This window comes from Asparagus officinalis, chromosome 7 (genome assembly GCF_001876935.1).
Source record: "Asparagus officinalis chromosome 7, Aspof.V1, whole genome shotgun sequence".
NCBI classification, from domain to species: domain Eukaryota; kingdom Viridiplantae; phylum Streptophyta; class Magnoliopsida; order Asparagales; family Asparagaceae; genus Asparagus; species Asparagus officinalis.
This window is the reverse complement of record NC_033800.1, coordinates 132,749,064-132,762,373: the sequence shown is the minus strand read 5'-3', so window position 1 is coordinate 132,762,373 and position 13,310 is coordinate 132,749,064. Positions and strand designations below refer to the sequence as shown.

Sequence of the window (13,310 nt, the reverse complement as noted above, 5' to 3'; positions counted from 1 at the left end):
CTTACAAAAAGATTTGGGCAAGAAGGTAATAACTCATAATTTTACAACCTTTGCATTCTTCCATTGTACAACTATAATGCATTACATAAATTATGTTTAAATCTCTGGGAAACTCCGATTACTGAAAACTTCTTTGTACACAGGCATTTCTCTGGATCGTCCAGTGGTTGCCTCGTGTTGCTTTAGCTTGCATGAAATTTTTGTCCAATATATTTAAGGGTTAATTGCAGATAGACCCCTGTAGTATCATTGTTTTGAACTTACTATCCGTCTAGTTTTATTTTTGTAGATAGAACCCCGAGCGAATTCTTTTTAAATCTTTTACCCTGGGGAGTCAATTTGTCAAAAAAACAATTTTCTCCTTCATTAAAGGGTGACAAAAAAGAGTCCAAAGTTCCGCTCAGCGGGGTTTATCTGGAAAAATGGAACTAGACGGGTAGTAAGTTCAAAACATCAATACTGCAAGGGGCCTATCCGCAGTTACCCTATTATTTAATATATTCCCCTCATTTCAGGGTCTTCACCGGATTGGAAAACCTGATGTGCCCATCTACGACGGAGCTTGGACAGAATGGGGGGTCTCAATCTGTCCAATGACTTTGGGCCAAATATTAAATAATAGACTTCTAAATATTGGTTGTTGCATCAGGTTAAAATTTGCCAATGACTTTGGGCCAAATATTTATAATTGTTGGCATCAAATTAAATCACAGTTTCGGCTTGTACTAGTAATCTGGAGTTGCAGTTTGGCTGTCAAGTCTACCAGGATTTTAACTGATTTGAAAAGTTTTATTATGCAATGTTTCTTTTGAAGCCTCCTCGTTAGGGGTGCACTCGGTCCGGATACGGCTCGGATATGATGTTTACCATATTCATATTCGTTTTACCCATCTCAGATATGGATACGGATACGGATATATCTCGGTAAGAAAAATTCATAATCATATCTGTTAAAATTGGATACGGTTACGGATATACATGCGGATATATAAGCGGATATGCATGCGGATATAAAACGGATATGAGAAAACTAGATAGTATGGCGTAAAACATAGTTCATGTGATACAAAAGAGTTCGTTAATATGTTCATTATAATTAAAAAGTTAAGATTAGACATCTTGATCGTTAAAATTAATCACAAATCAATAATCTAAGAATTGAAACTATCGTAAAAGTATGACTAGTATGTATTCGGATATTTCGGACACGGATACGAATATTTCACTACAAAACCATATTCGTAACCATATCCTATCGGTTATAAATTTGAGTAACCATATCCGTATCCTAACGGATGCGGTTCCACATATTTCCTCAGTTACAGATACGGTTTAGCACCCCTACTCCTCGTAGTTTTTCAGAGGGTTTTACTTTTCTAATGCTTTTACGTTAATTTGTTTTTCTTTTTCCTGCCCCCCCTGTTTGGTGATTTATTCAGACTAATATATTTTCAAAACTCAGAAAAAGATCAAAAAGAAGTTCGGGAATGTTGTTGACATGTTCTACTATTTGTTTTATTGGTAAACTGCAGATAGGTTCCATGTAGTTTCGCCCAACCAACGATAGAGCCTCTGTAACCCTGAGTGAACTTTTTTGCTTGTAAAATGGTCAGAAAGTTTTGTAGAGGTGGATAGACTCCCTCTAGCTGTATTAATGTGGATGGACATTGCTAATTTTTTTAAACTCTTAAAAAAGTTGATTGAGGGGATCTATTCACACTTGGAGCAAATAGTATGGGATGTCTGTCTGCACAATTAGAACTATAAAAGGTAGGTCTATCTGCAGTTGGGCAATACTACAAATTGTCTATCCGCAATTTGCCTAATTTTATTTGACCTTGGCTCTTGGTTTACAGCCCTCCTCCGGCTAATGGAGATAGGAGCCGACCAGCCCTCGGAATTATTGTGCTGTTTAAGTTTCTCATTAACGGAAACGGAGATCATTAGGATCGCGTGGCCTAATGGATAAGGCGCTCGCCTCCGGAGCGGGAGATTGTGGGTTCGAGTCCCATCGCGATCGCTACAAAATTTGAACGACGATTTTTAATTCGCGTTTGCATTTTTAAAGCTTGCAGTCTAAGAACCACCATTTTCGCCTAACACCATAATTACTTTCGATTCTCTTGATTACTTCTGCTGTCAAGGGTGTACTAACCAACGTAACAAGTGATTAACGCAATAAAAAATTGTCGGAAAAATAAAGTTTACTCGTAGGAAGACTAAAGTGAAATCATTTTCCGACTCTGCCAGGCTCATTCGAGTAAAGCGTAATCTACTTGCAGAGCAAATAAAAGCTTAAAAAATACGGAAAACAGTCACAGCGGCCTCCACTTCAGATAACGATGGAGACGAAATATGGGTTTCAACGAACATACTCTCAAAAAATTTATCGCATAAAAGTAGACACTTCAGCCGATGTCATTCTTTTGAGGCACGGAAATACAAGACTACAGCTCGACTGCAGAAAATATCGAGAAAATTAGAGAAGCTGGAGGGGCGTACTGCTCAAGCGTTCATTGCTTGACAAGAGAAACATTGTCCCCACATCAATAGCAATTTTGTGGAGGCAAGAATCGCAAATCCTAACTGAAACCCTGGCCGCAAAACCTATCAAAATTGTCACAGCATCTGAGAAATTTCTCCATGGCACATGAATCCGAATTAGTAGCCAGAAGAAGGCTAATCTTTAAGGCTGGTTCAGAATGGCTTCGAGCGTTCAACATGATAGTATGTTTCTCTCAAGCAGAGTTCTGGGAATCCCCATGCATAGCCTTCCATTTTCAGGAGCTCGAGAACTTGGGAATGATGATACCAAGCAAAAAGTGTAGATCCGCTTACAGAAATCACATTCTACTACCTCATATTACTCTCACTAGATTTAGCATGTCCAAATAAATCCACAGAGAGAAATTGTTGCTGCTCGCTCAGCTTGGAGAACCACCTCTTTATTAACTTAACATGATCAGAGAGACTTGTTTCCGGTGTGAGTTCTTCACCTTCACCAACAATGTCGCTAAAACTTAATGGTAGAAGATTTAACATAGCACCAATAGCAGCCAACTCGGTTGGAAAACTCATTTTCCCTGCAATGTTTTTATCTATAAACAAGGAGAGAGTGCTTCTTAGTTCAACAATTCCTTTCTCCTGATAACCAGCTACATCAACGCCAAACCTGCAGAGAAAGGTGAAAAGCATGAAGGAATATAAATCGCATTAGTTAAGGCAACATGGTCAGAATACAGACAAAACTAGAAAACTCAATAAAATGAAAGGGGTATGATATAGTGACAGCATATATGTTAGTTAAAATTTTTAACGTGGAGTTTTCTGTAGATTTTTTATTACACTGGGTCACAATTTATGTCTGTTAAAAACAAGTTTGGGCTTTGACCTAAACCCACGTCATTTAAGATGTATGCTTCAGATGTACATCTAGTGTTATCGTCAAATAGGCTGGATCGTCACTGCTAGTTGGTCAGATTCATATACCTAGAACCCATTTTATAGATTCTGCCATGTCAGAACCAGACTCAGTGCAAAACTTATTATAGATATATTACCGGCAAGAAGTGAATAATCGCATCAGTATTACCATAATGGGCAACTGAAAGTGGTGGAAAAGGAAAGTGAAGAATTATGTTTCTAACATATTTATAGAGCCCATTACAATTGATCATTTCTCATAGATAAATCTTTCTTCTCAAGAAATCTGCAGACTACATCTTCCCCTCTTCTCAGTTTATGCCTCTAAACTCAGCAAGCCAATAGCCCGTACCTAACTGTATGGAGGTCTGGGGTGATGACAGCTTCTCCAGGTAGTTCCTTCTCCCTTCTTCTCTATTTGTTTCTCCTCTTTCATCTTTCTCTTACTTTCCCTATTCGTTTAAGTCAGTTTCATAAATTTTACTCCTATTGAAGTGTTTCCCATTGTTTCAGCCTAAAACATTCTGAAATTTTAACACTTTTGCTAGTATATCACATTAATAGCCTGACTGGAAGCTATGGCATGTTTCCTATCATTTAGGTGAATTAGAGCGATAAGCAACAGTATTGCCTGCTTTCTAAAGCCTTAGATGAAAATCAACTGAATCTTCAAAACTAATCGTTATTATAATATAGTGTTAATTAATCCAGAAAATATTTTGTAAAGTAAAAAGTGTACCTCCCCAGGTGACCCATGAGAACAAAAAGAGCAGCTGCAAACTCCACATGTTTGCAAGATTCCAGTATACTCGTAAGACGAGAAATAATTCTTCCGTATATCCATTCCCAGTTCTGCAAATATTGACATGAAAGAATTTCATATAATTAGCTCTAAAATTTTTAAGTACAATAACAAAAGAATTAAAACAACCTAGAGATTAAAATGAATGTATATCAGAATTCTGAATCTTTAATACATTAGAAACGCATATGAAAACTTTCAGCAACGAGTCATCAACAAATCAACATGTTTAGCAATAAGGTTAACCATTTTGATTGAGCAACGTCCTTAACTTTAAACCAAGAAAATGACTTTTAAAATTGGTTGTAATGTGCTAATGATCCAATGTCTGTATATGGGACTAGGCTACAATTTTAGCCATGCTTAGATTGTATCCACGTGAAAATGCACCCAAAATGACTTTTTAAACTGATGCATACAAATCAAAACAACAGTGCAATTTTTCCAAAGAAGAATGATCAAGTTACTGGATGCCAGAAAGGCTGGATCTTATGCAGGTGGAGAAGATGACAAATAACAAACAAGTAGGAGAAATTCTATTGGCTGGGCTTTCATCGGCCTTTGGGATATTTGATTGAATCAGAGAATCGGTTCTTACAGGGCCCGGAATTGGATCTTGCTTTTCGTCCAAGCAGATAACCACCAAAGAATCTAAAAGGTGCACCTTGTATAGAAAATGTGTCACGGATTTGCACATTTATGGCCTAGCTGTGTTATGTGTAAAGGACAATAGATAATTGGAGACTTCGACAGAAAGTATAAATAGACACTTGATGCATCCAGGGACAAAAAAAATAAAGATTACTGGACAAAAAGGACATTTTATACTGAAAGGCAAAATAAAATAAAAGACGAACATGCAAATAAACTCAAGAAGCAAGGTCACATACCATGTAGCATCCAACTAGCTCTACCAGAGAAACAATGTCATTGAAGTGACACAAGGACCCTTCAGGTAAACAGTCAGGCAAATCAGCAGCATGCTTCTTGGATATGTACAAGCAACAGGACACATGGGATACATTAGTCTGGCCATGGCTTTCCTTGTCTCTCTCTGCGAATGCTGGGACCAGACAGCGTGACAAATTAACTGAACTACTTGCATTTGGGCATCCAGCCCCAGCCAGTACAAAACACTCTAGCACATCCAACAGCAAAGTTACTAGTTTGTCCATGTCCATACAAACTGCACCACTAGAAAATGGACATTCTTGGCAATGATGAAAACTAGGCTCTATCCCGGATGCTATACAATTGGGAGGTGAGATAGAAGTGAAAGATCGGTGTCCTCTCTCAAGTAATAGAACCACGGATCTTAATGCGACTATAAGAAAACTACATTCCTTCACATCAAAAAATTCCTTCCCGCAAACCGAGGCAAAAATGTGCAGCGCTAAGAGTCTCCAAGATGGATCAAGTTTGCACATTCGGAGAATTCTAAAGGATGCTTCAAGGACAAAATCAATCCGCTCAGCTGAAACGGAAATAGATGCCAATATAATGCAGCCTGCAACAAACTGATGAATTGTGGCGTCTTCAGAGTATATGTTGGCCCCATCCGATTGAAAAACGCTAGAAGGTGTATCATTACATTCAGAGAAGCTATTGACACACACAAGAAATTTCCTCTCAATCAGAAAATCCTCGACAAGGCCAGCAAGGATGTCTAACTGACATATTTCTTCTAACAATGTTTTGGTCTTCACATCAGATAGCTCTGCAGGGAGTGAAAATTTCAATGGTTAGATTGTACTCCTCATGACGAAAAATTGAGGCCAGCCAGCAAGTGAAAATTTTAATGGTTTAGGTTGTACTCCTACTGGCAAAGAATTAATGATTAGGAAGTAACATATTTAATAACATACAGTGCCATTCCATTCTAATTTCTGAAAGATCTATTGCTTTCTCAACTTTGGGCTTGAACTCTTGATTTCAAGTGTGGTTATCTTACTATAATACTATTATAAAGATATTGAGAACAAAGTCTTTACTAACTGAACATAAGTCATCAACATTTAGTGACTACATCCAAATTAACCATCCACGATCAATCCAATCTCAGTTATTAATGACTGCTCTAGGCTCTGAAATTACTCATCAAGACAGTGTACATTTGTATGTTAACAAATTGTTCCGCTTTTTCATTCATAATGTGCTTGAACGCTTCACAGATAACCATCCATGGCAACCTTGTATCTTCAGTTATCTATTTATACAGGTTTCATTTGAAAAATTAACAGGTCGAGCAGATGAGAAATATACAACAGAAATAAAGGTAAAAAAAATGAAAGCGTACGAAAGAGTTTAAAGTTAGAAGTAAAGCTCCTTCATAATCATGTTCTAGAATCAATTAAATAATCAATAACAAATCATACGAATTACATTTATTGAATGTTGGCCAAATACCCAACAAAAAAGATTCAGAGTAGAAGACAACTTAAAGAACAGGTAACCAAATATTACCTGTATTTATTTGTGCTGCAAAAGACTCAAGGTATGGTAACGGATGTTCAATACTGATGCCTCTAAAATTTATTGACATCCTGTTGGATATATTGCATACCAAGACTGAAAGGAATACACTGTTCTTCTCCCTATAAGAAAGCAGAAAAAAAAGTCAATTACATAAATAAAATAACACAGCACAAGTACTAAACTAACAAGATGAAGAAATCTTTTAATAGATATCAACTATTAGAAACAGAAAGCAGACACAAATCGTTAAGGCAAAAAGCACATACTCAGGTAGGAGAACTGCATCTGCTGCTAATGCATTGTATAATTGCACAATCACGTTGCCTATCTGAGGACCCATTAAACTTTGATGTGAAAAAGCTTTTCTCACGTGAAGAAGCCTTGATATGCTGTCGTTATCTTTTATATTTGGGAACAGAATGCAGCATAATACAGTAGTTAGCCCGACTTTATCATCGTGATTTATTCTAGATGAGTCCTGAACATTGCAACTGATGGATAAAGCTGGCTGTTTTGAAGCTTCTGGAAGCGTGGAAATGCTCCCTTGCTGAGCTATCTCAGCATCAAAAATGACCGCACCTGTGCATTTTAGACGACACACAAATATCTTGAGATAAGTGGCAATAACAAAAAAGTGAACTAATAACAACAAAAACAAGACACCTACCGTCCTTAACACATTCATTTATTTCAGCACTGAGCACATGTTTTTTGCAGATGATTGTACCATCAGATGCACTCACTTCACCGTCAATCTGGTTCTCAACCCCATATGAAGTTGTTGTACCAACTAATTCACATGCTTTAGTTTGTCTATTTTCAACTAGTGATGCATTTCTTATCACATTATCTACCTTCCCAGTTGAGCTCTGCAAGCACACATCATCTGATGCACAAGAACCAGAAATGTCATATGCAGTGAGTGGTTTGTCAACGACATCAGACAGTGAATCTCTACTAGTGTTTGGATCAGGAAATGCTTTATGGCTTCCTAAGAATGATTCTGCATCAGCATCCATCTTGTTGTCACCAGACTTCCCTGAAGTCTGTTCAACATCTAGAGGTCCATGATTACTGGAGGGCTTAGGATTATCTTCAATAATGTCTAGCCTACCCTGTTGGCTGATGCATTTCTGGAGTTTGACTGCACAAGTATTTCCAGGATCCTTTGTCGGGTAAAGAGAATCCATACTTTCATCTGAAACTAAGCATTGATCAGCGCTGATAGCTCCATTCTTTGCAAGTGTGACATCAAGCAGATGGAATGGTCCTGGTTTACCTCTCTCCATCACACAGTGAGCATCATTTTCAACACATTTGTGGTTAGAAAGCAATAAGTCCGGTAAAGTCGGTGAAAGAGGACATTGAACTGCCATCCTGTACCTCTCTTCATCAGCATCATTGTCCAAATCAAGTAATTTCAGACAACCACCACGTATCGTGTTCTCAAATCTAATCAAATCTGCTTGTTCGTTGCTAACAGCCTTCCCTTCTAGCTCAATGTAACCATTTTCTCTTAACTGGTGAGAAGATTGCATGCTCTCAGCAACAAAGCTTGGATCCTTGCTCCTTTGATTATCAAACTTACCACCTTGTTTATCAGTGTCATTTTGACCTAAAGATTGTGAAGCAGGCAATTGATGTTTACTTTTTCTTTTCTTGCTATGATGATTGCTAGTCTGTCTACAAGATTCATTACGGTTTTCGCTAAAACAAGCAGATCCATTAAGAAAATTTTGGGAGATCCCACAGCCCTGGGAGCTACTAGGTGCAGTCACCTCACCAACTAAGTTCATAATATCCTTAGATATAGTTGGTTTCCCTCCTATCTTGGAATGGGATTGATTATGTGCAACAGGCTCCATAATGTCATTGACCTTCCTTCTTTTAGAGGCATGAACAAATTCTCCATCAAGAATTTCCTTATAATTCTTGCGTGCAGTCAAGCATGCATTTCCGGCTTCTCTATGAACACTAGTCTTATCAACATAGTTTTCCACAACACCAAGTTTCTTGTTTTTCCCAGTTTTATCCATTTCACTAGACAATTTCATGACAGTTGGTCTCTTATTTGCATGCTTCTTTGTTTGCTTTACTGATGCAGTGACAGCAATTGAACCTCTTTCCTGTGAGTCCATGGATCTTTTATCAGAATTAGATGTATTGGAACATATGGCAGAACTTTGTGACTTGTTTCTGTCAGAACCTCCAACCGGAGATTCCAATTCAGAGATAATACCTGTGGTTGGTCGTGTACAGCTGCTTCTAGGTATAGAGAGACCAACACATTCTCTTGTTGGCTCACTGAATTTGAATGAACCCATACAGGGTTTTGACCGTCCACAATCAGTCATAGAGTAGTGATTGCATCTCTCTGTACACAATAGGTTGTTTTGCAATTTGAAGCCATGGATAATGGAAGACTTTCCACTCTGCATAAGGAGCATAACTTCCGTGTTAGCACTTTATAATAATATATGGAAAGAGACCAACAATGTAGGTTATACTTGAAAATAGAAAAGCTAATCAAAAAGTTTAGAAAAAAATAAATAGAACAAAATCATAAATCTGAGACCTAAGGTGCATTGCAAATGGCTTGGGTGAATAAGATGAATGACAGCATGTCCCATCCAAGAGGTTTAATGGCAGCAAATATCTTGATCGTCTTGGCAAGCATATGAATATCAGAATCGTGTAGAGGGATTCTAAATCTCCTTACTTTTCAACATGTCATGCATAGAGCGTATTTTAAAACTATAACAATTGGGTCAATAGAGGAAAAAGTTATAGATGTTCAATTATCATAACTTACCTAGTCAAGCAAATTTAAGGTTATACTTTCCAGAAAGTACTGAATTATACTATTATCATATATTTCTAAAAAACTAATAAAAATGTAAACTTACTAGGTGAAAAGTTTTATACAAAAGCAGCATACATATGTACAGACAAAACAGTAACAAATAAACACAATTCTGATCTCAAATGAGGGTAATTGTCAAAATTACATGACAAAGTTACAAAGAATCTTAGAAATGTAAGTCCTTTCATGTCATGTCTTTCATTCTGTAAGCTACTACCTGAGAATGCATCTGAAGTTATCTTCTAGATTACTTAACTGCATGGATCAGCTGTATGAAGTGCTCACACATAAAATATAAAATATCTCAATTGTGCAAGAGAACAGATCTTGAAACTCCAGAAAAGAAACAAATGATAAGAAAACTCCTTAAAAAAATTGCATCTCTGCAGACACAAAGAAGAAAATGAAAACAAACCTTTGCCACAGCATCAGTACCTTCAGTGCTGTGTGAGAGATGATCATCAAGCATGTTGAAGCGGAATAAAATCTGCATGAAACTCTGCTTTAGGATATCAAGTTCTTGCATTACATAGCTCTTTTCTGCTTTTTCTAGCTTAGCAATTCTTTTAGCATACCTCGCTTGCTTCTTTTCCAACTTTAGTTGTTTGCTTAAAAGCTTAATTTTAGCACTTGCCATGCTAGAATCACCATTAAATTTCCCCTCTCCATTACATGTATGCTTTTCTATCTTCTTTTGCAATCCTTCCCTCCTTTGCTTTTCCTCCTCCAACATTTGTGACAAGCGATTTGCACGGACTTTTTCATTATTTGCCTTTATCCTTTCAACTTCCATGAGCCTTTTCTGTTCATTTGCCTTTATAGCCTCTGAGTCTGCACGTGCTTTTTCTGCATTTGTCTTCTGCTTCTCTGATTCAATTCTCTTTCTTGCATCATCTGCTTTAGAGATCTCTTCCTTCAGTTTTCTTTTCGCCTCCTTAACTTCAGACATTGCTTTTTCCAAGCATATCTTGTACTCTTCAGCTTTTTTGCTCTCACTTTCTGCAAGCCTTCTACCTTCTTCTGCATTATTCTTCTCTATTTTTACAAGCTTCCATGCTTCTGTAGCTTTCTTCTGTTCTGATTCAGCTTTCTTCTTCTCATTCTCATATTTCTTTTTCTCTTTCTCAAGGAGCTCTTTAAGTCTTGATATGTCATTCTGTCCTTCTGAAATACGAGCTTTGAGAAGCTGAATCTCGCCGCTGTTTACCTTCATTGAGCATTCCTTTTTCTCATATGAAGACATCTCTGACTTCAACTTCTGTATCTCACTCTCCAGGTTTTGCCTGATGCTGAACTCTTCAACCTTTTCTTCTTTCTCCTGCTTTCCACGAAGCTTCTCCTCCTGAAGAGCTGGAGAACAACAATCATTTCAGTCCATGAAACACAATGTTCAATAGATAATAGATAAATGACGGGATCAAGAAAGAAATATCATATTCCAATTCTATATGTTTTGTTTGATCATACTGTAAATATCAAACACTTTCTTGTGCGTGCTATGCATGCACACACAATTCAGCATTGAGTTAAAAATGATGAGCAGTTGAAGGGATGGATGAGTAAGAGGGGTATTAAAGAGAGTTAGTGGTGATTAATAGGTGTAGTTATGTGGAAGATTGGATGGATGGAGTTAAAGGAGAAGTCTTTTGAATTTTGCAAGTTTACCATTTCTATGATTCTTAAACTATGTGTAAATTAATGATGACATTTGTGATGGATGGAGTTAAAGGAGTAGTCTTTTGAGTTTTTCAAGTTTACCATCTATCTATCCTATGAAAAATTCCCTAAGGACACAAAATATGGGACCTACAGGGGGGACAAGTGAGGTGTCCCCGTCCTAATGCATAATGAGCTGGCCATCATTAATGATGACCAGCTCATTATGCAATGGAGTGGGATACCTCACATGTCCCATCTCACATGTCCCCCATGTTGATCTCATATTTTGGGTCCCTATAGCAAAACTCATATCCTATATACTAAAGTAAAAGCCTTAATTCCCACTTGGCAACTTCTTAGAACTTTTCACCACTTGGCAACTTCCTAGAGTTTTTGGTCATTTGGCTTTCCCTTTTTCCATAAAAATCTAATTAATGCTAAGGACTTTTACATGTAATCATGCTATTGTATCATGAATGATCTGCCTCCGTAACTTCCAACCCATTTATTAATAGTACCTTCTTTTATCTTTTATAATTTCATAATTAACGAAGATATCTTTTCCCAAAATGAACAGTAAAACCTAGATATGTCCATTTACGCTTAAATTATTTTTCTTTTTTAGCATCTTTAATTTTGCACATATTGCTTGAGTATATAGAGTAAATAAAGTAAAGTCCAACTCTAAAAATATAGAAGTATAGTAAAATTTTTAAATATTTCAGCAACATGGCACGGGTATAACACTAGTTTTCATGATTCTTAAACTATGCGTAAATTATGATGACATTTCATGGAATTATTGGAATTCATGACAAACATAGGTGTGGACCCCAAAATTAGGACCAAAAAGATGACTCTTCTTAAATAATAGTAATAGATAATAGATAGTTCAAATTGACAATGCCAAAAATAGAAATTCCACTGAAAATTGGTCAGCATCTGCAACTCCAGACTCCTTCGACAGCCAACCTAATGGAATACCAAAACCATGGTTGCACCTTCTCAGTTTCAAATGTAATTAAATGGCATAAAATAGAAAGTCCGCATCTAAAACTAAACATAAAGAAAAATGCCTAGTTCAAATAATCATTAATCTTCCAACCTAATCAACTAGGTAATTTATAAATAAAAAAATAAAGCAACTACATAAACATTCTGCTGAAAAATCAAAAACAACTAAGATTGCAAATTCGATATAATAATTACCATCGTTATGTGACAAAATATTAAAAAATGTAGTACTTTGAATAGATCATTAACTACAGTAATACATTAAAGTGAAAAATTATGAAGAGAAAACTCAAAAATAAATCTCCTTACCCTTCTTGAGTCGCGCATTCTCTTGAGCGAAACCATCCAATCTGGCATCCATCATCTTCAATCCTTGCTTTAGCATATTCCTATCGCTTCTCGCCTTCAAATATTTTTTATTCAGCTGCAAAAATACAAAAAATAAATCAAAATAGAACAAATACGAATCTTTAACTAAGCACAAAAAAAAAGGGAATCTGACCTCAGCGCAGCAAGGGTTCGAGGAATCGGAACCTAAGGCCACGTCGGCCTCTTTGGGCCTGAGCTCGATGTCGGGGGGGCCCACCGTCGTCTTCACCACCACCTTCCCCTTCGTCGGCGGCTCCGATACGTAGATCGACGACATCGCCGGTGATCGTCCTCGTCGTCCTCCTCTTGGGCTTCTGCGAGGTGAACTGGGTTAGGGTTTTTGCCAGTAAAGCGTGTGATTCAAATGGGTCACAGGCCCACGATGGATCGGGCTCCGCAAATGGTTTGTTTGATGTCAGTCCCTAAAACCTTTGTTACTCAGAAATTAGACCCCCCCAAATTGGAACCAAATCAAAACCCTAGTTTTTTTTTATCGGTTAATTTGGTTGCGGTTTGAACTGCCGGCTTGTTGAAGATCGCAGATAAAGCCCAAAACGTGATTTGACGCTTGTTTTCAGCCCAAGAGCCCCAGCTAGTAATTCGTTCGGCTTTAAGGCCCACTTATAAGTTGTTGAAATGCTCACATATTTTTACAAGCTTTACCTTAAGAACAACGATTTTGCAAATAACTTATGTTGAGTTTTT

The 13,310-nt window shown here is 37.2% G+C and overlaps 1 protein-coding gene and 1 non-coding gene across 3 annotated transcripts; one reads left to right on the top strand and one right to left on the bottom strand.

The window, feature by feature from the left end:
• Nucleotides 1,948-2,020, top strand: TRNAR-CCG. Its single transcript has one exon. It is a non-coding gene; the product is annotated as a tRNA-Arg (tRNA).
• Nucleotides 2,262-13,083, bottom strand: LOC109847184. Of its 2 annotated transcripts, XM_020416427.1 has the most exons (10): nucleotides 12,739-13,083; nucleotides 12,546-12,660; nucleotides 10,139-10,913; nucleotides 9,999-10,050; nucleotides 7,368-9,132; nucleotides 6,967-7,279; nucleotides 6,689-6,819; nucleotides 5,116-5,942; nucleotides 4,163-4,275; nucleotides 2,262-3,172 (listed from the first exon to the last, which is right to left on the bottom strand). In XM_020416427.1, the coding sequence occupies exons 1-10, from the start codon at nucleotides 12,880-12,882 to the stop codon at nucleotides 2,854-2,856; spliced, it is 4,554 nt and encodes a 1,517-aa protein (XP_020272016.1). In that variant the 5' UTR covers nucleotides 12,883-13,083; the 3' UTR covers nucleotides 2,262-2,853. The 2 variants fall into 2 exon arrangements, with proteins under 2 accessions (XP_020272016.1, XP_020272015.1); XM_020416426.1 differs by having other exon boundaries at nucleotides 9,979-10,913.

Excerpts from the sequence above, each read along its gene's own strand:
- LOC109847184 (XM_020416426.1), bottom strand. The coding sequence starts at position 12,882 with ATGTCGTCGATCTACGTATCGGAGCCGCCGACGAAGGGGAAGGTGGTG. Across the intron at positions 7,280-7,367 it reads AAATGAATGTGTTAAGGACG|GTGCGGTCATTTTTGATGCT; the intron begins GTAGGTGTCTTG and ends TAAAATGCACAG. Across the intron at positions 4,276-5,115 it reads AGCTAGTTGGATGCTACATG|AACTGGGAATGGATATACGG; the intron begins GTATGTGACCTT and ends CAATATTTGCAG.